Below are 24,841 nucleotides of genomic sequence, written 5' to 3'. Positions count from 1 at the left end.
TTGTATGGTTTCCAACATTGTACTCATGCTGCAGAAAAGACAATTAAGTCTGTGTGTTGTTGTTTGTGGTTATTTCTCTTTTTTTATTTAGAAATGCATGTTGAAACAAGGGTTGACTGCCCACTTGTTCCTGCTGTCTCTTGCTACAGTAAAACACTTACTCAATGCTTCACTTATAATTCAACTTTGGAACTATCTCCATACAACAGACTCCTTTCACTGTCAGCTCCACCCAACATACCTGAAAACCAATAAAATAATAAACTTAGCTGTGTCACCTCTCGGAGGCCAAACAGTGGTGTCCTATCCCCCAAAGTGACGACTTTTTCTCTGCTAGTTTGGCACCATTTATAGATATCGGGTCTGTTTCATTGCCAGATTTATTCAAGATAAATGAAATACCTTAACCAGTCATTTGGCTGCACATGAAAAGTTGCCTATTTCATAATGAATACCAGTCAATGATAATTCTCTGTTTTTGTTTAGGTGTAGCAGGATGCTGTGCCAAGACAACCATCGCTCCTCTGGACAGAGTCAAGATTCTCCTTCAAGCCCAGAACCCCCATTACAAACATCTTGGTAAAACTTCAGCAGCCAAACATGGAAAGCCAACAAGTGTTTGTTTTCACCCATCTGTGCCACATGAGAGCAACTTCTGATCCTTCTTTGCAGGAGTGTTTTCCACTCTCAGAGCTGTGCCACAAAAAGAAGGATACCTTGGCTTGTACAAGGGTAACGGGGCGATGATGGTCAGGATATTTCCTTATGGAGCCATTCAGTTCATGGCCTTTGACAATTATAAGAAGGTACAGTACGTGATTTATTGTGGAATATTACACTTTCAAAGGGAACTGCTATAAAAACTGGTTTCTTGTAAAACTGAGGATAGATGTTTAGGGAAATATGATCCTTTTATATTGTTACTGTATGTGTTTTTTTCCCCTGTAATGATATTTAGATCCAGTTTAAGCTAAATGTAGTGACATTTGTGGCTTGTGTTTTTATTGGTGAAACAGCTGACCTTTGTTTCCTCTCCACTGACGTTAATTATATTCTATTTACAGCTGCTAAGTAAACAGATTGGGATCTCTGGACACATCCACCGCCTTGTGGCAGGATCTATGGCAGGTAAGTCATCTTTCTCACTGATGAGACTTTGCAGTTGGTGCCAGTTGGATATCAAGTACTGCTCTGGCATCCACATTCGTTTTGTCTTGTCTTGGCAGAGCATGCACTGTTTTTTGTTTGTCTTGAATCATGGAATGTGTTTACGTTCATCACTTCAGTACAGATATTCTCATAATGTGTCAAATGCTGCATCACCTCAATGCAAGTAAGTGTCACGCCTTGTTATCATGTGTTATTAAATCTTAAAAAGACATGGAAGTGGTCAGGCTCCCAGTCTGCTTGCATCAGTATAAAAAGATTTGGTGACAATGCGGGGCTTCGATCCCCAGCTCCTATGGGTCAACATGTCGAAGTGTCCTTGGGCAAGACACTGAACCCCAACTTGCTCCTGAAGCAGCTTCAGTGTGTGAATGAGTATGAAAGAATAGTCGCCTCCAAAATTACATTCCTCCTGTATGAATGATGTGTGAATGGGTGAATGAGGATGTCATGTAAAAAGCGCTTTGAGTAGTTGAAATAACTGATAAGGTTCTATACAAAATACAGACCATTTACCATTTACAATTTAGCAACCACCACATGTGTGTTTATTCTCAGTAAATCATGTTCAAGCATATCTATAGTTATTAAGTGTGTGTTTCTACAGCATTTGTCCTGATGTGTGTTTTCAGGGATGACTGCGGTGATATGCACCTACCCTCTGGATGTGATCCGAGCCAGACTGGCCTTCCAGGTGACCGGAGAGCATCGCTACACTGGAATAGCCAATGCCTTCCACACCATCTACCTTAAGGTAGTGCATGAAGATGCAATGCTGTGTGTGACTGCAAGTATAAGTCTGTTTGTCAGTATTGTTAATAATGCGTACTGTATCTACCTCGTACAATGAGACCTGTTTGTTTTTTGTTTTTTCTTAAAGGAGGGCGGCTTCATGGGGTTCTATAGGGGACTTACTCCAACGCTTATTGGAATGGCCCCTTATGCAGGTGCTTATTGGGAATATTTTGCATAGATTGATTCCAGTCATGCATCAAATATGTAACATTGTTCTTGAATCTTTGCCTTCCACCTGTATTTATCCTCCAGGTTTCTCATTCTTCACCTTTGGGACCCTCAAGAGCCTCGGCTTGAAACACTTCCCAGAGCTGCTGGGACGCCCTTCCTCAGACAACCCTGATGTCCTCATTCTGAAACCCCAAGTTAACCTGCTCTGTGGAGGGATTGCCGGGGCCATCGCTCAGACAATATCGTAAGTGCAGTGAACGGGCAGCCAACAAGCTTCAAGCTCAAGACGCAGATAAATGATCAGCTGACAATGTGGCTGGTTAATTTGTGCGGGCTGGCTGGAGTTAGTTATTTATCCCATTGATATGGATGTGTGATGTGGCCACGCTGTTTCTTCTCACTAGGTACCCCTTGGATGTGGCTAGGAGAAGAATGCAGCTGGGAGCTGTGCTTCCAGACTCTGAGAAATGTGTGTAAGTAGCACCAATGTTCCTACTCTCCATATTCTGTTATACCAAGATGTGTTCCTGCATTACCTCTTCATGAAATAATGGTAATGGATGGTAAGACAGATTTCTGGAGTAGTTGCATGTTCTCATGTGCTCTGATTTGATTTGGACGTTTTGCAGAGATATTACAATCTAATGTGTGACCCTTTTAAAGGAGAAGTAGTTGTAACGATGTGTACTGTAGTATAGTAAGAGTGATAACAGAGGGACACACAAGTGCTGATGAACTTCATCACTTCATGAGTGACAGGTTGAGTGTCCATCTAGCTGCAGAATTAACTGGCACACATGTCTATTCTGAGGAAAATGTATGTGTCGCTAATTGAACCTGAACCTGTTGACAGCAGCCTCAGGCAGGTTGTTCCGCTCTCTGTAATACAATATGAGGTCCTGAATGAATAATGTTTGGTCCCTGTTTCTCACTTCTTCTAAGTTGCTTGGGGTCAGTGTTTTTTGTTTTTATCATCAGAAAAGCACAGGCAGTCCTGGCGTTGGAACACAATATTTTGGACAATAACTGAGAAGTACCTCTTAAAATAGTTGATCCCACATTTGGCTTGGAAGCAGGGTCTGATGGAGTGTGTGCTTAAAGCTGTAGAAGGGTCAGAGGACTGTTTACATTTGATAAAATGTTAAAGTCTAAGACGTTAAGCAGCATGAGCTGTAAAACCACAGCACCATACCGTTCATACCTTCAGAAGTTCACAGGCCAGTCCAAACACTGCTCATTCTTCTTGCATTATCTGCGCCTCTTGATATTAAAGATTTTCAAAGAATGCATTCATAAGGTTCAGTCAATATATCGGTGCCCTAGAAGGCCTCTGACGCAAGACGAGTTTTTTGTGTGAATGTCCCGGTCTTTTCCTGTTTTTTCTGTCATTCTGAAAAAATGTTTAATTTCTTATCTTCACCACAACAGATCTCTGAGCAAGACCCTGACGTATGTGTACAAGGAGTATGGGATCAAGAAGGGACTGTACCGAGGCCTTTCGCTCAACTACATCCGCTGTGTCCCCTCCCAGGCCGTGGCTTTCACCACCTATGAGTTCATGAAGCAGTTCCTCCACCTGAACTAGCCACTGTTTTTATGCCTTCCAAGTCTGCTCCTGGGCCCCTACGCTCGGAGTCATTAAGCAGATCAACCTCGATGCTTCCTCTGTAGAGTGATCTGAGGCTCACTCACTATGTCTTAACTCTTCAGTGTGGGAATAGCCTTTTCCTTGAGTTCAGTCAGTTAATGCTGAGAAGGGAAACTCGATATCGGACAGTAAGGCACTCCACGTCTGTCTCATCTCATTCCCCCTTACTTGCTGCTTTTGTGACTCGCCGCCTCATAAGAGAGGATGTACTCGCACACGTGGCTCCGTAGAAGCGCCGTCAGTTACACAGCAAACAGAGATGTCCACACACTCTCACTTGCCTTTTGTCGTCGCGACCTGTCAAAGCGATTTTAAGATGAACACCAGCTTAAAATGATCAAATGAGCAGTTTCAGATTAGCTTCTTCAGAAAGAATGTAACTCAGTGATGTGTATTATTTGAATAGCATATCGCCCATAGACACTTAACATCTACAGCTACACATCTTCTGTATTGCTTATCATATCTTTTTACTGATGTGTCTTCATAGAGCAGGTTTGTGGCGCAGTAACTTTAGGAGAAGTTGCTGTTTGTGTGTCTTTGTCTGCTACACAATCTACTGTAAAATCAGCACACACATTTCATCTGCAGTTTTTTTTTTTTTTAAAGATGCAGTGACCAAGGTGGCACATTATTTCAGTTTAATTATTATTGCCAAACCTTGAATAGTTACTGTTTTAGTTGTTGAAAAGTCATTTTTCATGTTGGTTAATGTGCAGTCAGATGTTTAGTCTGTGGCTTTGATGGTATTGAATTGTATACATCATTGCTCAGATGTGATCAGAAAGATATTTTAAGTTGTTGATAGGAATTAAGATTTGTTTTGTTCAAGACGACGTTTGGACTTAATACGGATGTAGGTGTGACATGTCTAGAGTGACATGTTTGCCACAAGGGACTCAGGAGGAATTTGCACTTCATCGCTGTAGTTTTTGTCTGTATTGATTTTATTTATTGATTCAGTAGCCTAGTGCCACTAGGTGGCAGCATTAAATCTAAATTGTACTGTTTACCATGAGAGCTGGACACAACATTCATACAAATGTCATACATCTTTTATCAAACACAAGTCAGATGTGGATTTTTATGATTTTTTATTTTTTTTTCTTAACCAAAGCAGCCTGTCAGAGCATGATTATGGTATATGCAGTATCTTTAACCCAGTTCTGCCAACATTTCTGACTTCTCACTGGAGGTACCGTGTGGCTGTTTTATTTATTGCCCCATGATGGCAATATGAACATTAATTACTGAATAAGTGTTGTTTAATCACATTCGATCTTATATGCACTGCAGGCCTTAAAATCTCGGCCAACGTGTGCGTGAAACTCAGCAGTTTGTTGCAAAAGCATCTTCCTTTTTTCGATCTCTTCTTTTTTCAGCCTTCCTCTGCATTCAGTGTCTCAATTCACCAGAAGTATTAATGTGTTTTAATGGAGTTTCTCTGCATACTTAATGCAGCTTGAGATCACTATATATAAAAAGGGGGATATCGCATAGAGCAGGTGTGTTTAGAATAATCGTTTCTAACCTTTTTGGCTTGTGAACCCTTAAATTGAAGCAGTGTCATCCCAGTTTGTCCACCAATGAGAGATTTTTCTCCTCTAAACTTCTCAGATTGTCTCATTTGGAGGCTTGATGAACTAAATCTACCTAATGATGATATTAATTACTAGATTGTCTCTTTTTTGGATAGTCCGGTAATTCTGTTAGCTGTCAGCAATGTGGACAGAGTGGAGTATGAAAGACTGTGGGTGTGTGTCGTGAAAGTACTTCTACCTCTACCACTTGTAAGTTCGTAGTTTACAGTGTTATAGCATATGTGGTAAATTAACACCTTCCCCGCCACTCATTTCCTATTGCGTCAACTCTCCACTGCCTCGAACACACTAGTGAACACTTTGAGAGCTGTTTACTGTAGAGGATGTAGGGTGTCGAAAAGGCTTCAGTCCCCTCTTAGCAGGTCAGTTGGATGGTTGCCACCCATCAACCAGTGCATAAAACTAGATATGAAGCAGTGAAAACCTAACTGTAGGTAGATTTTGATACAGCTCAACTACCGCATTTGCATTTTTGTTAGTCTGTTCAGGTGTGAGTTACTTTTATCTAATTGGAATTAGCCCGGATGCTCTAAATGGCTCACTGCCTTACATATTAAGGTGTCATTGAATAAAAGTGTCTCAGAGCATATAATTCTCTCAAGTGCGAGTAAATAAGAGACTCCTATGTCACTCGCCAGGTGTAAGTACGAGTAAATGAACTACAGTATCCAGCTGTGCCTCCCTACCTGAGCGGCAGCTACTATTTGACAAAACAAGATATTTTTTTTGGGCTTTTTATGGTCCCACTCATTCGTCTACTCAAGTGCTGCGTAGAAAAGCTTTCAGCTACTTCTCTTTTGACTTCTGTGTGTTGTTTTGAAATACATGCTCTTTTTTTTTTAGTTCAATCAATCCTTCAATGACAGATCAGCTCTGTTCAACAGAATATACAGAATTAAATGTATGTATGTATGCTGTATAACTATTTCAGACTATGGAAGATGTGACTGAAAAAGATATTTAGTGTTGAAAATGACTGAACAATGAAAATGCCTTTTTTTTTTTAATGTTTGTCAGTTTTTTTTTTTGTCTCTCTTTGTACATGTGGAGTATTTCCTGCCTTGCTTTTTCGACGCAGTCTCTACATTACATGTCACCTTCTTAAAAACATTACCAACCCTTGTGTCTTAATTTTGTCTTTTAATATGATTTTGTGAATTTACAGCCGAGGTGGTTGCTGACTCAGGTGTGTTTTAATCCTTTTAGACAGAGAAGAATTGAAAAAGTCAACATTTATTGAATCAAACTTGTGAAGCAGACACAAGTCACTTCCTACTTCGAGTTTTACACGCACAGACCCCCGTTAGTATTGATGTTACAGTTTCACCTGTGAATCCACAGAGGGGCTCTGTGATGCATTTGCATTTATTTCACTGAAACTGGAATACACTGCCTGTTGTTGTCCAACGCCACATACTGATTTGACTGGTAAATGTGATGTGTTGAGATGTGTGTGTTTACATGCTCTTTCCACATCATCAGATAAATATAGTTCGACTGGGCAAATTGAAACCCTGTTATTTTCTGTTCTTGTATGCTGTTATAAAACACCCTCCTGTTGTTTGCAGACAAAGAACATTCATTTGATATTCCTGGCATTACACCATTACACTGGTTTCTGTACAAAAACGAATTTCTGTACTCCAGAAACCACCACTGATAACACATCCAGGAAGGACATGGGTATTATATTCTGACCTCATTTACAGTATGAGGGAGGAGATAACTCACAGAGGGGCTAGAACTTGTCTTGTCCTGCACCTCCATTTTTGTCTGCATTTTCTTGGTGTTTGTGCAAGAGAAATGGGGGAAGTGACAAGTGAACGCCAGTGAACCAAATCTCAGCAAGAAAAACCTGAAGAGTAGAATTTCTTTTCTGCAGATTTTTTCATCTTCACAGGACATTTGCACACTTTTGGAGACGCGTTTGTGCTGTGTAACCATCATGCCTTGTTACACAGTAACTGTTTCCACAGGGAGCCAGTGGTTCGCAGGGACTGATGACTACATCTACATTACACTGTTGGGCACAGAAGGATGCAGCGAGAGGACACTGCTGGACAAACCTCTGTACAATGACTTTGAGAGGGGGGCGGTAAGTGATATCACACTGCTGTTGGGTGCCGAGGATCAAACAGAACACTGAGAAGGAACAAACCACCTCTGAAAAAAAAAGTCTACTTTAAGAAAATATCTAGTCTGTGAACCTTAAACATATTTCAATGGAAAGTATTAGCAGTGTTTTTCATTTAGGTTAGTACACAGTAAAAATGATCAAATTTAGATCACAGGTTGATTATTTTTTTATAATATACTGCACATAACACAGTGTTGTAGAAATGTCTTGTCTTGTAATGTCACTGTAAAGTATGCTTGACTAATTAAACTGCTGCCTGCAGTCTGATGACAGATACGCGCCGTTTGTTGCCGTAATAAAGGATGTTTCTTAAAGATGATGAAATACAAATAAAGTTTATTTATGTAGCACCTTTCTAAATCAGATTTCAGACTTTCACAAGTAAGACATAAAATTTAGCGTTCACTTTTCCACAGTTTTTTACATTAAAACCTATTTTTCCACTGAAACATAATAGAAAATGTTATAGCCACATACTGTGGCTACACATAACACAAGTCAAGAAAAATAAAAATAAAGAAATGTTTTTCACACAAGTTAATTCACACGTCAAAGTCTTCATGGGATTTTTTTAATATGTGAAATATCCAAAAGTTAATATGGCCACAGTATGTGTGAATTTTGACATTCATATTTTCACATACTTGTGGTGACATGGAACAAGTTTCTGTTACTGATTAGACAAAACTAACGCAACACACCTGATTCAGCAAGTTTTTCTACCACATACTATGTATTAAGCCACTGACTAAACTTTAGGTGGACTCCTATGATGTGAGAGTCGAGGAGAACCTGGGTGACATCGTGTTGGTGAAGATTGAAAAGAAGAAGTACTGGGTGCACGATGACTGGTACTGCAGGTACATCACAGTCAAGACCCCATCTGGCGACCATGTAGAGTTCCCCTGCTTCCGCTGGCTGGTGGATGACAAGGAAGTGGTGCTGCGTGATGGAAGAGGTAGAGTCCTCAGCTGCCTGATAGATCACCTGTGCCCCCTTTTTCATCAGTTTTTCTGCAGTGCAAAAACACCAACAAGCTCACTTTGTCTTGACTCTATTGTAGCACATCTGCCTCAGGATGATAAGACCAGCATGGTCAAACAGCACAGACTAAAAGAGCTGGATATGAGGAGAAAAGCATGCAGGCAAGTTACACATGTCTGTTATTGTATGTTAAAGAAGGCTGAGGCTGCTCACTAACAACTCTGCTGTCCTCTATAGATGGAAGGAGTGGCAGCCAGGTTTTCCTATGAGCATAGATGCTGACAGACACAAGGATCTGCCCCGAGACATCCAGTTTGACAGTGAGAAGGGAGTGGACTTTGTACTGAACTACAGTAAGGCGTACGTGCTCCCTCTGCACATGCTGCCTGCAGTGGTAAAGCAGGCTTACAGGTGTTGTGAAGCAGCTGCCAAACATGCCAGCACAGAACAGAGGGGTTCAGTGGAGCTTTAACCTCTGAGGCGTTTTTCCATGCAAAGCTTTCATGCTGCCATGATCAGATGTTGAGCTGCAGCCTGATAACATGTTTCTAATTTCTGCGCTCAGGATTACCTGGATAAAACAGAGGCGGCATTGTGTGTTTATCACCAGGGACATTTGCATTGTGCTTTCATGCAGGCATGAGAGCTTTCACAGCATAGATCCAAAACACAATCATTTGCGTCATGCAGTAGTTCTGAACAAAGATAAAAACTGCAATAATGACAAACCTCTGAAATTGGCTGAGATGAAAAGTTATCATGCTATTTGCTACAGTGAGCTACTGTATATATACATAACTACATATTCAGTATGGCATGTAATCCATTCTCCACAATTCATTTTAATTCCAGCATTTAACTGATTTATTAAATGCATCAGATTTCAGATAGTTTGACCTTTTTGATGTGAATATGATGACAATAATAATAATATGAGTAATAATGATGATGATGATGATGACAATGATGATAATCCTACATTTTCAGAATGGAGAACCTGTTTGTGAATCAGTTCATGCACATGTTCCAGTCATCCTGGAATGATTTCACTGACTTTGAGGGAATCTTTGTAAGAATCAAAAACTCAATCTCAGGTCAGCCTCATGTGTTATCTTATATTATATTATATTATATTACATTGTATTGTATTGTATTGTATTGTATTATATTATATTATATTATATTATATTATATTATATTATATTATATTATATTATATTATATTATATTATATTATATTATATTATATTATATTATATTATATTGTATTGTATTGTATTGTATTGTATTGTATTGTATTATATTATATTGTATTGTATGTGATGCAGAGTATATGATGCAACACTGGAAAGAGGACTTCATGTTTGGGTACCAATTTCTGAATGGTTGCAACCCTGTATTGATCCAAAAGTGCAGCAAACTTCCTGACAATTTCCCTGTCACTCATGAGATGGTCTCTGTCAGCCTGGAGAGAGAGCTGACTCTGGAGCAGGAGATAGAGGTAGATATGGTTATGTCTATTCTATTTAACCTCATTTTCCATTTCTTTCACAATCGGCTCTATTTTTGCAAAGATTTGAAGATTCATATACCATCTTGAAATGTGAATCTTTAATTCTCCCACTGATGCACAATGTAAATCAATGTTCTGGCTGCAGGCAGGTAACATCTACATAGTAGACTACAAGGTGTTAGACGGCATCAGTGCTAACTGCACAGACCCGTGCACACTGCAGTACCTGGCGGCTCCGATTTGTCTGCTCTACAAGAATGCTCGGAACAAGATCATGCCCATAGCCATACAGGTACAGAGATGTTTTCTTATGCCATGAAGGAAACGTTTCCGTTTTCCAGTTGATATTTCATTATAAATCTAATTTTTCTCCTCCTCATTTTCCTGCTTCTCCCTCACCTTGTCCTGTCTTCTCCAGCTCAGGCAGACTCCAGGGGAAGATAACCCAATCTTCCTGCCCACTGATGGTGAGTATGACTGGTTGCTGGCAAAGATCTGGGTCCGCTCGACTGACTTCCAGCATCACCAGACCATCACACACCTGCTCAAGACGCATTTGATCACAGAGGTGTTTGCTATTGCCATGTACAGACAGCTCCCTGCTGTTCACCCTGTGTATAAGGTAAAACTCTGACTCATTCATCGATTCACTTGATTCTTAGATTGATTGTTTCACAGATTGATGTTTCTTCTTCCAGCTACTTGTCCCACACATTCGTTTTACCATTGCTATCAACACCAAGGCCAGAGAGCAGCTCATCTGTGAGTGTGGCATCTTTGACAAGGTGAGTTTGTGTGAGAATGTGTCGAAGAGGAGGAAGGCAGTGGGAGAGAAGGGGGGTCAACTGTTTCTGTTAAAGGTTAAAGAAAAGAAAAAGGAGATCAAGAGGAAATAGGAAGAGAGAGAAAGGAGAGAGAAAATAACCATAGTGCATCCTGTAATGGACATCAACCACAAGCATACATAAAAACTGTAAAGCAAAAGCATGATCATTAGCTTGGTCTTTTCCATCCTCATCAAGGCAAACGGAACAGGCGGAGGTGGTCATGTCCAGCTGGTTCAGAAGGCCATGAAGTCTCTGACTTTCAGGTCTCTGTGCTTCCCGGACATAATAAAGGGCCGCGGCATGGACAACAAGGAGGAGCTGCCAACCTACTTCTACAGGGACGATGGCTACAGGGTGTGGGAGGCCATCAAGAGGTGAGGAACAGCTCTTTTAGAGTTTTTATCTGCAGTAAAGATGAATAGGCTGTGTGTTTGAGGATGAGTCATAACAAAGGGTAAATAGTGAGAGGCGTGGGAACATTTCTGCCCTTCTTTGTGTGCGTGTGTGAAAGAGAGTGTCAGAGTTTCAGTGGGAGAGAAGTAAGTGCATTTTTTATTTCCACTATAACTTTATTGCTGTCCTGTTTTCTCCGTGGCAGTTTTGTGTCTGATGTGGTGCATATTTACTACACCAGCGATGAGGTGCTGCAGGAAGACGAGGAAATTCAGGGCTTCGTAAAGGATGTGTGCAGCTTTGGAATGCAGGACTTCGATAATTGTGGTGGGTACACATTATAGATGTCCTGCTGTATAATGCTTCTGTTGTCACTGAAACAACAGTCAAAATGCAACAGCTAACCAGTAACTTAAGTTTCTCTTACTCGAGGAGAGAAGCAGCTCACTCCCTTTTAGTATTTCTCTGGTCTATGATTTTCCAGAAAAGACCGGTACGACAGGGAACAGACAGAATTACAAATTCAAATCTTTCTGTCATAGTTGAATGGTTTGAGGGTGAAGACAGGAAGCCACAGGAGTCTGATGGTGTCACTGACTGAGTGTTGTAATACCCTTCCTGCATTTCTCCATTCCCTCTCTTAGTATACTGTGCAAGAATCTTTTGCACACCGCCTCTTGCAAAAGAAAGACAAAAGTGAAGATCGAAAGATTTAAACTTACTTTGTCAATGCTATCTGCCAATTATCTGTGCACAGGGTTCCCCAAGTCCCTGAAATCACGTGAGGAGCTGACAGAGTATCTGACCGTCATTGTGTTCACTGCTTCAGCCCAACATGCAGCGGTCAACTTTGGACAGGTAACTAATGAATTCTTGTAGATTAGGTGACATGCATTATGATGGAAATGAAGTATGAAGTACTCTTGTCCCTGACTTCGGTGAAAACACCGGGACAGTGGAAAAAATACCCCACAACCAAGACCTGCATTCAAAATCCTACTTAAGTAAAAGTACAGAAGGATTATCGGCTAAATGTACTTAAAATATGAAAAGTAACAGTAAACAGCAACAGAAAAATGGCCTCTGTGACAGATACATTATCACCAAGTGTAAGTAGCATTTAGCTGGTTGTGTTAGGTTGGTGTTGCTAGTTTTAATTACTACATGTACAGTAAGGTAGTTTAGTCCACTGGGCCCCAACCTAGAGGTGAGCCCCCCTCATCTTATGGGTCATAAGGTAATTCACAGTCTTTAGAGTCTAATGACAAATGGTTGGAGTAAACTGGTTTAAATTCAAATAGTAAGTTCCTCAAATTTCTACCTCAGTATCTCCTATTCATGTATACATCATACTTTAGTAAATATACTGCCTGCTGATGCTGTATCCTTGTGTACATTGTATAGTATGACTGGTATTCCTGGATCCCCAACGCTGCATCTACCATGAGAAGGCCCCCTCCCAAACAGAAGGGCTTGGCAGATGTGAACTTGATAATCGAGAGCCTTCCTGATCGCGGACGTTCCTGCTGGCACCTGGGGGCCGTCTGGGCCCTCAGCCAGTACCAGGAGAATGAGGTACACAGAGGGCGAAGGCAATCATTCATACACACACAAACACGCACACACGTCTGGGTTGTTTTAAGGACCGGCCAAAAGCCTCCCTCTACTTCAACAAGCTTTTTTCCCTTGCAGTGCGCCTCCGGGCTGAATGACCTGTCTGCTCTCTCTCCCTGCAGCTGTACCTGGGCATGTATCCTGATGAGCACTTCATAGAGAAGCCAGTGAAGGCGGCCATGGAGAAGTTTAGGAAGCAGCTGGCAGAGATAACCAGCTCCATCAAGAGCAGGAATGAGGCAAAGAAGCTGCCTTACTACAACATGTCTCCTGACAAAATCCCAAACAGTGTCGCAGTTTGAGGAATACAGCTCACTTGTTCCATCGTCGTGCCTCTACTTCATTTGAGTTCTGCTGAGATTACTGAGCTGTCTTGATATGCTGCCATCAAAGTGTGTGATTTTGATACTTCTGTAAATGATTAAGTGCACATGTGCTGATAAAAAAGCCAGTTTGCAAACTGAACCGCTTCTTTTTTTTTTTTTTAAATCACTAATTTGGGTGAACATTGATTAAAAAAAATGAATGCATGGATTTCAAAATAAAGTTTTCATTTATACACTGTTGCCCATAAAGTTGGAATAAAATGTTTTTTACCTCTTCTCATGAAATGATTGTGACAATGTGGTTTATTCTTGATAAATAAAGTGTATATCTTCTCAACTTTATTGATCAAACTCTTCCAAACATATCACAGTGAAACTTAAACCACAATTAACCTTTGCAAACTGTGTATTCAGGCTTTAACAAAATTAGGGGTATCAATTTTATGGGCAACAGTGTAGCTGCAGTATGTCCTTGCTATCTGCTCCTTTTTCAGGAGTGTATTAGAAAAGACATCAAACACTCCTGAATAAAAAGCTTTATGTTGTTTTACATCCAATAATACTCATGCAGCATCAACCTTTTCAAAAATTAATATTCTAACAGTCAGAAATCCTGTTAAAATAACATTAAAATTCAGAGCGCATGACTAATTAACTATACATTGAACACACAAGAGAAAAAGCATTAAAAGTAACTTAATTTTTATTTGGTTGTTCTTTTTAATTCTACATACTTTGTTCAATAATGGGAAATTAAACTGAAAACACATCAATACTTCTTTTAAAAACATAAGTACTTTTACCAAATTCTTTACAGTTACTATTCCAAAGTAAAATTCACAGACAAACTTGTGGAATGATATCATCAGACAGGGGAACAGTCATATATGTTCAAGTCCAGTCAGTAGTAAACAAATGTAGCTTTATGCAAGTTGCACTATTCCCAGACACGATCAAATTTAAGTGACAAGGTAAAGACAGACAGAAAACACTTCATCTGAAAATAGTGGGACAGTGAGGCTGAGAAAGCACCTTTCCTTCTCAGTCTATGTCCTGCTCAAAAAGAATTATACACTAAGAAAGTAAGAAAGAGAACGCTGCTCTCAGAGAGGACCATGCTCGCACGCAAAAGTGTCCTAAAGTGCCCCCATCCCCATCACGACTACGTCAAAACTTCTGTCTCAGACTTCATGAAAGGAGCCAGCTCCTATGAGTAGAAAGTAAATAAAAAAAGAAGCACAATCTGCAGTCCATCTTTAATTTTCAATCTCAAGGAAACTGCACGTCTAAATAATCCATGTTGATGTTAATGTGGAAAACAAACGTGAAGTGCTTGAATTTGGTGCTTTGCTTGAATGTCTGTATTATTCTGCATATTTAAAACAAAACGTATCAAGCAATTTTAACAAGCGAGGAGGAGGAGCAGATATTCACATTTTGATCGAGCAAACAAGCTTTTTTTACAAGGCTAATATCTAATTGACAAACTAAGCACAAAACCAAGAGTGGAAGTGATTTTATGGTATTTATGTCTGGGAAAAGAACAAGTGTAAGTTGCATAAAATTACTAATGCAAGGGGGGTTTAAATGAACAAATTGTACTCTGTTTTCTTTTCAAAATAAATACAACACAAAATGAAGAAATAATCATTTTATACCCAGAGGACACCCTGGACATTAAACACCATTACATAACTATAGAATAGAATAACAACAAAAGGGTAATTGCACTTTTTATCTGTCTAATTGCACTGAGCCTCATGGGTATTGAAGTTTCAGAGAAGCTTCTCATTACTAGGTCTCAATCCAACTTAACATACAACAACTCCCTCGGCTCATATTACGTATTAAAATCATATTAGACTCCAGATCTCAAGTCACCATGGGGCATATACACAAGTACAGTGTGCAGAGTTGCAAAAAACAAAGCGCAGATTTCATTTATTGCTGCTGCTGAGCAGTAATTGTCAGGTATGTTGTTGGACCATCGTTGTTCACAGACAGTATACTGGTATCAAAGACAGTTTTTAAAAATGTGTGTGTTGCTGGAATGGCTGTGAGGCTCAACATGAGCCCGGCATCGCTGTGCTCCCACATATACAAAAGCACTTCCAATGACTGTAAGCCCGAAGAGACGTCGCCCTGAGAAATCAGCTGCTGCCCACCTCAGACTGCACCTTCAGCTCAACACCAGCAGATGGCGCTCCAGGCAGCTCATCAATCAGTGATGATGTGTACTGTGTTGTCTGTCACAGGAAGCAAACGTATGGATGGACTGCATTGCTTTTGTTGCAAGAATAAATCACCTGTTTGTTAATAACGGAGAGTAAAAGCTGACATTAAAACAATCAATCAATATGTAGTTACTGTATCTAAGCTGTGCTTCACGGTGCTTCTTTTGGGAAATTAAAAAAGGAAATATCAGGATATTTGAAGCACCTACTGTAAGGCTAGTGAGAACAACAATCAAATTAGAGGCAACAAACTGGCTGTCTTGTGATTGAACACTAAAATAGACATCCCCTGTCATGTGATAAGAGTCTGGCAAGAAGAAACAAGACACTCACTGAAAGCGAGACGTCTGCTCGTCTGAAATTCTCGTTACTGATCCTACAAGTCGCGTCCGAACATCAGATCTCGTAAATTATACTTGTGTTGTAAGCGTTGTTAACATTGCTGGACACACACAGTTGCAGCCTGTCTGCTTTTTCATCACAACCATCTATTTGGGGTCAATCAATGCACCGCCTGCACAATGAGAGCGACGGGGAGGACAGGCTGAAAATAGGCAGCTGTGGATTTCTCAAGGCAAATCCTGTGACTAAGCAAACAAATCAATGTATTAAAAACTGCACATGGAATATCACACTGTAAATACTGTGTCATTCGCATGATAGAAAAACATGAGCGACGCTGTTTATGCCCAAAGGCTTTTGTTATGATCTCAAGACATGGAAATTATCTCGCAATTTCCTGTGACCAGTAAAAAAATGTTGTTTGTTTTTTTTTTTTTCTTTGAATATTTTATTTATTTTTCATCATTTTCTAAAAAGTTTACATTCTCAAAGCCTTCAGAAAGTTCATGTTGGGGTAGAGAAGTCATGTGGCTGGATTTTCCATTATCTGCATTAGAGCTGTGAGCCTGACAACTCAAAACTCTTTTTTTTTTCCTGTTTTAACTAAAACACTCAAATGTCTCTTTCAGCATGATTCCATTTTTTAACCTCAGTTCCTTTTTTATCATCCTTGGGAGGGTTAATATATATACGTGTGTGTGCGTATGAAGAAATGCAGTGTCAAAAAAAAACCAAGAAAGAAACATTTCGCTCCCCCATGTACAACATATAAGACTTAATTCATATTAACAAGCAAAAAAAGAGGAGCAAGAGGAATGGAGAGGATCTGCTGTGGGAACTAAAAAAACAAAAGTGCTTTGATGCATGTCCAGATCAAGGCCTGGCCGGATCCAGACCAGCTCGGAGCTGACAGACCACAGCAACAGAGATGGCAGTAGCTGGAATGTTCCAGAGATCCGATGTGCGGCGCTACATACTGATCCACGGCAGGTTAGCCCAAGACTCACAGGAGGTAAAAACAAACAAATCTAACAAACCCACAAGTAAACAAACCACGCATCAGAGATTTGTAGACCTCTAGAGCTGTTTGTGAGTCCATTTGTCTCAGTCCTGCTCTCTCAGAGGTGTACATATAAGTGTGTACGTGTGTGTGTGTGTGTGTGTGAGTGAATGTGTATATGTACGCGTGTATAGAGTGGTATGCTCCAGGCCTCTTCAGACATTTACACAAGTCAGTAAAAACAGTCTGGTCCTGGGAAAGGAAAGAGGCGAGAGTGAGGATTGATGGTGCAGGTGGAGGGAGGGATGAGTTCTGGTAGGAGGGGTGTAGATAGAAGAGGATAGTTGTGGTCTGTCCGTCTCTGTGGATGGAGTTTTGGGAATAACAGATGACCAAAAGAGGACAGCGGGTCAGTCTGGGATCAGAGGAAGGGGAGTGTTTCTCAGTCACTGAGCATTTCCACGTCTGCTGCTCTTCACTGTGGGCTTGTTTGTGTGTTGTATGAGTGGGACAACCAATGGCATGGACTGGAGTGGTCAGACATGGAGCACCTCCATGCTGTAGTCCTCTGTCTCTGTGTACTGGGAGGAGTTTGTGTCCGACTGGGTCGGGGCCAGAACCTCCTTGTTCTCCAGACTCGGCTCCATGAGAGGTGGCTTCTCCAACGCCAGCTTTTTACACGTGTCTGGCCGGTTCTGGACGTATATGACCCGGTTGTAAGCCTTGAGTCTCCTCCATAGATGGATGTAGACTTTGCACTGGACGTACATGAACACCAGTCCACCCGTAAAGCCGATGGCCACCACCACCAGCTTGGTCCAGAAAGGCCATTCAAGGATCCCTGAGAAACAGAGAGCAGACAAAAAAAAACACGTGCACACGTCAAACACAGACAATACAGCAATAAATAGATAAATGAAAAGATAAGTAAATAAACGCATGAATAAATAAACAGATTTTAGTACCATTTTGGCATCAATGTGAGAAAGTTTACTGACATGTCCGGTATGCACTTAATTAGGCAAAAATCTGAAATTCCCAACATGTTTATTAATGCATTACATGTCAAACACTGATAATGAGATATAAAATTACCTAAACCTGAGTCTGCATGTTGATTTTCATACTTAAATGATATGAGTAGAAACAAATGGACTCATTGAAGGAGGAGGTTCAGGTACTGACAGTGAACCTCAACGTCCTCAGTTCATCTCCAGTTACGGACATTTGTCGCATGTCATTCTCCGTCTCTTGTTTTCACCAATGTCAGTATCAAAGTAAGGCATAAAATATATAACAAAAAGAAGAAAAAAAACAGCTTGAAAAGTGGGAGCAAAACAAAACTAAAACACTGCATTAGTCTCTACAAAATGGAGATGTGTAGTAAATTTGTAAAGCCCATGAGGATGCTGCAACATCTTTGCAAATTACCAAAACCGTGAAGCACAAGGCTCCAGGTAAGAGATAAAAAAGTGTGTTGTGCATCTAAAACAAAAAATAAGAGGCAGAAAAGGGATCTTAAGTAACAAAAAAAACCATTCCATCGTCTTTGAAAATACACGCCGACCTGTCACCCATCAGCCTTTTCATGCTGGCTGTTATATTTCAGGTAATTGAGGCATGAACACAAGAAAGATCTGCAGTCCACTTACTACATCCTACCTTTCATGATAGAACAAGTATACGAAATTCAAAAATGCCTCATATAATAGATGGAATACCATTTAAAACACAGAGAACATGGTGTGTACGTATGATTTTAACTATGCATATGCAGGACAATGATATCAGGTGCTCTATAACTCTATGAGTAGAGATTCACGTGCTGTCTGTGGTGTGGTAATAAGTCAGCGGAGCCTGTTTTAATCAAAACCCTCAGTTGCAAAATATAACACAGAAAGTAAATCACGGCGTGTTCCTCGACTCTTGCTTTCGTTAGGCTGAAACATTCAGTGAGGTGGTGTGAATGTAACCAGCGTTTAAGGGTGAAGAACTATCATTTTATCCTGAAATCTAGACAGAAGGAAAGGGGAGGAAAGGGGTGTAAAGAGCAGTTGGGAAGAAAAACTGGATTCAGCAGACAAACAGGCTGACGGGGGGGGGAACACAATTTGAAAGTCAAAAGGTCAAAGTTGAAATGTTTACCTGGGATTCTTCCGGCTGCATGAGTAAAGAAAGTGTAAGTGTATTACCAAAGACACACAAACAGATTGATAGAAAATGCAAAGCGCAGAAATTGAAAGTAAAGTTAAATATAACAGTTGCACACATATCATGCAATCATAACATCCAATCTGCTTCACAAATCAAATCAAACAATGAAATGCATATCAAGGTGAATCAGACCTAACTGCTGTAATCTCTGCGAGCAAACTGAGAGAAAAACATAACTGTGGTTCTGTTTGATTTGGCAGAGAACAAACAGGATTGGTGAGGAACTATTTGGCATCACCATGGTGACTGAACCTGACAGCCCCCGGGGACTCTAACAAGTCTGAATCATCAGGTTCGGCTAAACAGGCACAGCCTGCTCTTCCATCTGTACAGTGTCTCAGGAGCACAAAATATGCCAGAGAGAAATGAGTGGCAGCAGACATAGTGCCAGTGGATGATACAACAGCTCATCATTAAGCAGCCCTCTCCATTTTTAGCCCCGATAGTGAGAGCGGAGCGCTCCGAGGACGTCAATCTGTCCGCAACAAAGTGCTGCTGACCACTTTGGTTAAGATGGATATGAGGAGCGGCACAGGCACTAAGGGCTGCTAAAGGGGCTTTTAAACTCCTACTCATGTTTCCTCTTATTCTGGGACCATAATACTCTACTGACCACATGCAGGATTATTGCTTTTAGCATTTACAGGCTATCGTGAGCAGCGTGTTCCAGTTTGGCACATTCACACTATATTGCAAAAAGAGCTGAGAGGTGATCATGGGACAAGACAGCCTCCCCCCCTCCCCCTGTAAAACCGCAATGCTTTTACACTTTGGTTTGTTTAATCCATACAAAACCAGACGTGTAAATTAGTGAGCTTTAGAGGTGCTGGTAGGCCAATTTTGTGACCTTTAGACAGAGCCAGGCTATCTGTTTCCTGTCTTTAAACTAATTTAAGCCCATCGGCTGCTGGCTGTGGCTTCATGTTCAGTATAAGGTATCAAGCCTCTCATCTAACTCTGCAACAAATCAAATAAGAATATTATCCAAAATGGTGATCTATTCCTTTAAACAGCTTCACACAATTAAAATGTTAAGATCATTATGTTTTTGGACTTTTTAGCCTTTTAGCTGCCGTGTCAAGTTTTGCCTCAAACACAGATGTGCCAGATAGGTACTAACCGCTGTCACAGTGGTGTCCGTGCACACACACTCGCTCATCATAAAAGCACCACGGCTAGCCATGAACCGACCTTCAACTTGGCCATTTTAGTTCACACCACGCACATGAAACCTGGTCTAAGCCCCTTGAAGAAGTAAGAATGAACCAAAATCACCTTCACTTTGCAATAGAAACCAAAATCTTAAAGTCTCAATCTCAAACTGGAACTTAGAGTGATAGATGTAAATATCTACTTTTTAAATCTCCTTTCATCTTCCCTTTCATGTCTTAACTCTCTCCGTTTGGGACTACAGGTCTGAAATCAAAGCGAACTGAATTGAACTTGAAAGTCCAAAAAACCTGGACAGAAAATCATCTCTAGAAAATCTCAGCACACTCCTCATCACATTTGTTAGGGCTCAGCGGTGACTTTGATGTACGTCGAGCTTCTGCGAATGAACGACACCTACATATATTCAAATTTCACACAGTTCGCACTCAATACTCTCACCAGTCAAACAACGCTACATGAATGAATTGGAGACGATGGCAAATTGTGGATGAATGAACGGCGTCCATCACAACATCTACCACAGACGACGTCACTAGGTTAATGCTTTTGTGTGTTTGCGCGTGTGAGGCTGTGCTGACCATGTTTGATTTCCTCTGCCGTTCTGTCGATGAGAACGTACAGCGACCACACCACGCAGGTGATGGCGATGACGTGGAAGGTGACCGAACACATGATCTTCCTTCTCTCGCTCGCGGTCATCTGTAGCTTCTCCCACTACGGCAGGCAGAGAGCACGACAAAGGACAAAGGAAGGACATTAGATGACATCAAAAGGAGCAAAAACATGAGCTTTCAAACGCACACTTAACTTTTACAAAAATATATTTTTGTCATACTTGCTGAAACTGTCACTATATCCTGACAGTAGAACATGAGACAGGTAATCTGTGAAAAACCACTTCTAATTTCTCTAATCTGCCCGGCTCGTGATCTCTCCCCGGCTTTGTAGCTCTTTCCCGCTACCATGAACTCCGTGGCCGGCTGCAGAGCCACCGTTGTGTGTGCCGTTTTATATCTGGCCTCCTCAGTTGCTGTGGTTGGCCTGTGCGTGCATGACAACTTCCTGTGTGGCGAGGGGCTTTGAGGGAGGACTGAAGCACGCTGGAGAGGGAGGAGGACAGAACTGAAGTTGTGCTCTTTCAAATTCTAGTCCACTCTCTTCTCAGTGCGACCAACTGCTGCTTTAAAGCAATTTAACAGTTGGCTCTCTTGGCCGTTTTCTGGAGCAGCTCAGAGCGCGAGCTAAATATTTGATGGGGAGCGTTCAGCTACTGTGATCAAAATCCAGTGCTGCATAATGCTCATTGGCAGCGGGAGCAAGTAATGGAGAAGCCAGTGAGTCATCAATACATCATCAGAAACAGAGCCCACCCATACAAACAAAACACAATGTACAATAACATCACCGTTATATCATTTGTGTAATTTTTTGTAAATAAGCTGTATGGGCTTTCTCAAATGCACAGCTCATTTATTCAGTGAAGAAATGTCACAATCAATGGCGGCTCTGAGGAGAAGCGGGTGTTGCAGTATGAGATGAAATCAACCGTTGATAACACTTCATACTAAGACAGACATCCTCATCTCATCTTGAATTTCTTAGCATGCTCACACACGAACAACTTCCATGCTCACCACTGGGATTCAGAAGCTATTAACAGCAGAGCATTTGTTTAAGGCCTTTTGTGCAGCTAATGAAGGGTGGAGGAATTTTAATTAGAGTGTCCTGCTATCTCCAGGCCACAGCGATTGATAAGACTTTAATGGAAGTGTAATGCCTCTAAACCATTTGAAATGAATCACAACCCTCCCCCAACAACTTCCGCTTATGAGAACGGCTTCAAAGCTCAGTGTCATGCTTGCGTTATCTGCATGACAGATTGAAGGCAGCTTTTGGCATTTTCAGTTTCATGACGAAGGAGTGATGCGAGCTTTGGTTGGGACACTTGGAGGCAGAGCAGCAATGACAGTCTGAGTCTATCAGCTGAGAATGAACTAATGAATGTGATCATTAATTGACTCCACGTTCAACTTCAGACAAACACGTACATATACAGCGCAAACAGTGGCTTACCTTGCGCAGCGGTTTGAGCTTGGTCTCCATGATAAACTCATATTTACAGAGCTCACAGCAGCGAGTGTCGGAGCTCTTGATCCACTGCTGTAGACAGGACTGATGGACGAAGCGCAGGCTCCCCGTGCAGTGGCATGGTGTGATCAGAGGGCTCTCGTCATCCCCTTCACAGTGACAAATCCTGCGGGAGCCAAAGAATACAGTCAACGCTAAGCTAGAGGCAAGACATTCATAATAGGAGGAAGACAGGGAAGAGGAAAGATCAAAAAGAGAAAAGTTGGCAGGCAAAGCTGACAGATATTTCCCCAAACTCAAGCAAACTTGAGTTTCAGAAGATGTGTCTGCAAGCTTGTATCATCCTCTAGTAGTACGTATAATGAGGCAAGGTGTGAAAAAAATGCTTCTTTATTCTGCAGTTGCCAGAGGTATAGGAACGAATGGCAGCTGGGAATATAAGCATAAGAGCATATTGAGACTCGCCGAAGACAATACATGTCCCACATGGATAAACTCAATCAAGACAAAGTAATTTGATTCAAAGCACTTCATTTGCAAATCAAAATGACATTTTCAGAAAATAATCTTCTGTGTTCTTGCGACGTCGCAGCACAAAATTGAACGCAGTGAATCTAATCTCAGATACCCTGCAGTTGTAGCAGTGACAACCTTGTTCTCAGTTCTGCAAAGCTGCCTGTACTGATAACTGTTTTAGGTCGACACAAACGAGAAGTGCGGGCAATGTGATCGGCAACAACACCGCAGTATCCAACACATCAGTGTTTTAGTTTTAGTGCCACCCTCACTAATGTCCCCACTGCCCAGTGAGATGAACTCCATTACCCCTTCATCAACACCACCAGTCATGTTCCAAATGTCTTCTCATGAATAAATTATAAACTGCTCTATTACTGATGAATATTATTCACTATAAACTATATAAAACAGGATATTTTTATGTTTTATGCAGTTCAACTTGCAAAGTTTAGCTTGCTTTGGTGCAACAACCACTACTATGACTATTATCACCAATACTATGCTAATAACTTCAACTATTTATTCATCACTTTTAGGTACTTCCACCATTTATTCATTGCCTTTACTTCTGGCTAACTGCTTGAACCATTTATCCACTTGTTTTAAGTAGCCAACTTTAATCGGTTCATTTATTACTTTTTTTAAAACCGTTTACCGATCACGTGTTTTCACAGACTCTCATTTGCAAAACGTGTTCAACCATGTGAGGATATATATTCTTCAATCTACACTACTCACAAAAAGTTAGGGATATTCGACTTTCAGGTGAAATATATGGAAAATGTAAAGAGTGAATGCTACAGTGATATTATATCATGAAAGTAGGGCATTTAAGTAGAAGCATGCAATGGTAATTTTATTAATTTTAAACAATGTATTTGAAGAAAATCTACCAACAGTGGTAGGTATACCACAACAAAACATTTTCAGTGTCTCAATAAATTGGGATGTGGCCAAAGGACGTCCACTCCTCTCCTTTCTGTGACTCTTCCAGTCTCTGTATCACTGTTCCAACCTCCTGATGACACTCTGTGACCCTCTAAGCTCAGTGAACACCTCCGTCTGAGGACTTCCTGTTTGAAGCCTCCAGTGTCGAGGTGCTGCTGATCAACTGTTAGGTGTCGTCTTGGTCTCATGATGTCAGAATGTGAACAGCAGGATGAGGAGGACTGTTTAAATACCAATTCTAACTGAAGCAGGAAATGTATTGGTGGATTCATGGATCAAACCTGTTGTGAATGTTGCTGTTAAGCTTCTTGTTAGAGAACAGCAGCTGGTGCAGAAAGTACTGAGACACTGAACAGTTGGACATGTGCATTCAAAAGTTTAGAGAAGGTCACATTAAGTTCACCTGGAAAGGTTAGAATGCATTTTAGGTTCATCCTGAAATTTCACCTGAAAGCTGAATATCCCTAACTTTTTGTGAGGAGTGTAATTATAATTTCTATCTTTTTTTAAATTAGAGCTACTCCTCAATCTCTTTGTCTGACAACGGTAGAAGTACCCCAGGTTGGGAAACGCTGACATCACAACCATTTTTAAAGCGAATTAAATTTGTGCGATTGCAGTAAATCTAACAGGTGTTTGGGATATTGTGTTCAGCCCCTGTAGATGCATTGTAAAGTATTCTTGGCACAGGTACCAACCACTGAAACATTCGATTAGGTGTGTGCTACCTCCAAGGACTGCTGGACGGGCTTTTCTCAGGAGGAGGAACCAATCAGATTTTCTATACCAGCCTGAAACGGTGCCCCTGTCCTCTTCAAGATCACATATCGGACTCTGACTGACAGGTTGGATGACAGGAGCTATTAGTCACCCACACTAAGGAGGAGTGTGTTTGCCTGTGTCTGTTCAGTGTTAGCGTGCGTCTGTGCATCTCACGCTGGGACTGATAGCATGAAAATTCAGATTACCATAACTACACACTTTCGCCAGTAAATCAGCCACAGTCTGCCAAAGCAGGGGGTTTCAGTGGGTAGGGACAAAACAAGCGGGTGGAAAATGCAACCTCCAAGTCAAGGTAATATCACAAGTACACACCACACTTAAAGTCATTATGTTCTCAGGATTCAATGTCACAAAAGTGGATGAG

General features: G+C 41.0%; 3 protein-coding genes across 6 annotated transcripts in view; 2 read left to right on the top strand and 1 right to left on the bottom strand.

The window, feature by feature from the left end:
• slc25a16 (solute carrier family 25 member 16) overlaps positions 1 to 24,841 on the top strand; it is a 391,343-nt gene that overhangs the window by 1,414 nt on the left and 365,088 nt on the right. For 3 of the 4 annotated variants that reach the window (XM_070840533.1, XM_070840532.1, XM_070840531.1), the window contains exons 3-10: positions 487 to 579; positions 673 to 806; positions 1,065 to 1,128; positions 1,800 to 1,921; positions 2,048 to 2,114; positions 2,215 to 2,377; positions 2,538 to 2,606; positions 3,562 to 4,825. In XM_070840533.1, the coding sequence (XP_070696634.1) occupies positions 487 to 579; positions 673 to 806; positions 1,065 to 1,128; positions 1,800 to 1,921; positions 2,048 to 2,114; positions 2,215 to 2,377; positions 2,538 to 2,606; positions 3,562 to 3,718 (869 nt within the window). In that variant the 3' untranslated portion in view covers positions 3,719 to 4,825. Of the gene's footprint in view, positions 1 to 486; positions 580 to 672; positions 807 to 1,064; positions 1,129 to 1,799; positions 1,922 to 2,047; positions 2,115 to 2,214; positions 2,378 to 2,537; positions 2,611 to 3,561; positions 4,826 to 24,841 lie in introns of those variants that run through there. The other variant, XM_070840536.1, reaches the window with a different exon arrangement.
• alox5a (arachidonate 5-lipoxygenase a) lies at positions 7,181 to 13,461 on the top strand. Its single transcript, XM_070840678.1, has 14 exons — positions 7,181 to 7,477; positions 8,279 to 8,477; positions 8,583 to 8,664; positions 8,741 to 8,863; positions 9,491 to 9,597; positions 9,832 to 10,004; positions 10,162 to 10,308; positions 10,435 to 10,638; positions 10,715 to 10,801; positions 11,039 to 11,217; positions 11,442 to 11,563; positions 11,994 to 12,094; positions 12,641 to 12,811; positions 12,973 to 13,461. The coding sequence occupies exons 1-14, from the start codon at positions 7,328 to 7,330 to the stop codon at positions 13,150 to 13,152; spliced, it is 2,025 nt and encodes a 674-aa protein (XP_070696779.1). The 5' UTR covers positions 7,181 to 7,327; the 3' UTR covers positions 13,153 to 13,461.
• marchf8 (membrane-associated ring finger (C3HC4) 8) overlaps positions 13,861 to 24,841 on the bottom strand; it is a 76,514-nt gene continuing 65,533 nt past the window's right edge. Inside the window, exons 6-8 of the mRNA XM_070840529.1 lie at positions 22,213 to 22,393; positions 20,718 to 20,853; positions 13,861 to 17,593 (exon numbers count right to left, since the gene is read on the bottom strand). Coding sequence (XP_070696630.1) covers positions 17,289 to 17,593; positions 20,718 to 20,853; positions 22,213 to 22,393 — 622 coding nt within the window. The 3' untranslated portion in view covers positions 13,861 to 17,288. The remainder of the gene's footprint in view (positions 17,594 to 20,717; positions 20,854 to 22,212; positions 22,394 to 24,841) is intronic.

The sequence above is a fragment of the Pempheris klunzingeri genome, chromosome 12, assembly GCF_042242105.1.
Source record: "Pempheris klunzingeri isolate RE-2024b chromosome 12, fPemKlu1.hap1, whole genome shotgun sequence".
Classification (NCBI taxonomy): domain Eukaryota; kingdom Metazoa; phylum Chordata; class Actinopteri; order Acropomatiformes; family Pempheridae; genus Pempheris; species Pempheris klunzingeri.
Note: the sequence above shows the minus strand (reverse complement) of the source record. Positions and strands in the feature narration are given on the sequence as shown.

Excerpts from the sequence above, each read along its gene's own strand:
- alox5a (XM_070840678.1), top strand. The coding sequence starts at position 7,328 with ATGCCTTGTTACACAGTAACTGTTTCCACAGGGAGCCAGTGGTTCGCA. Across the intron at positions 8,478-8,582 it reads GGTGCTGCGTGATGGAAGAG|CACATCTGCCTCAGGATGAT; the intron begins GTAGAGTCCTCA and ends ACTCTATTGTAG. Across the intron at positions 9,598-9,831 it reads AATCAAAAACTCAATCTCAG|AGTATATGATGCAACACTGG; the intron begins GTCAGCCTCATG and ends TATGTGATGCAG.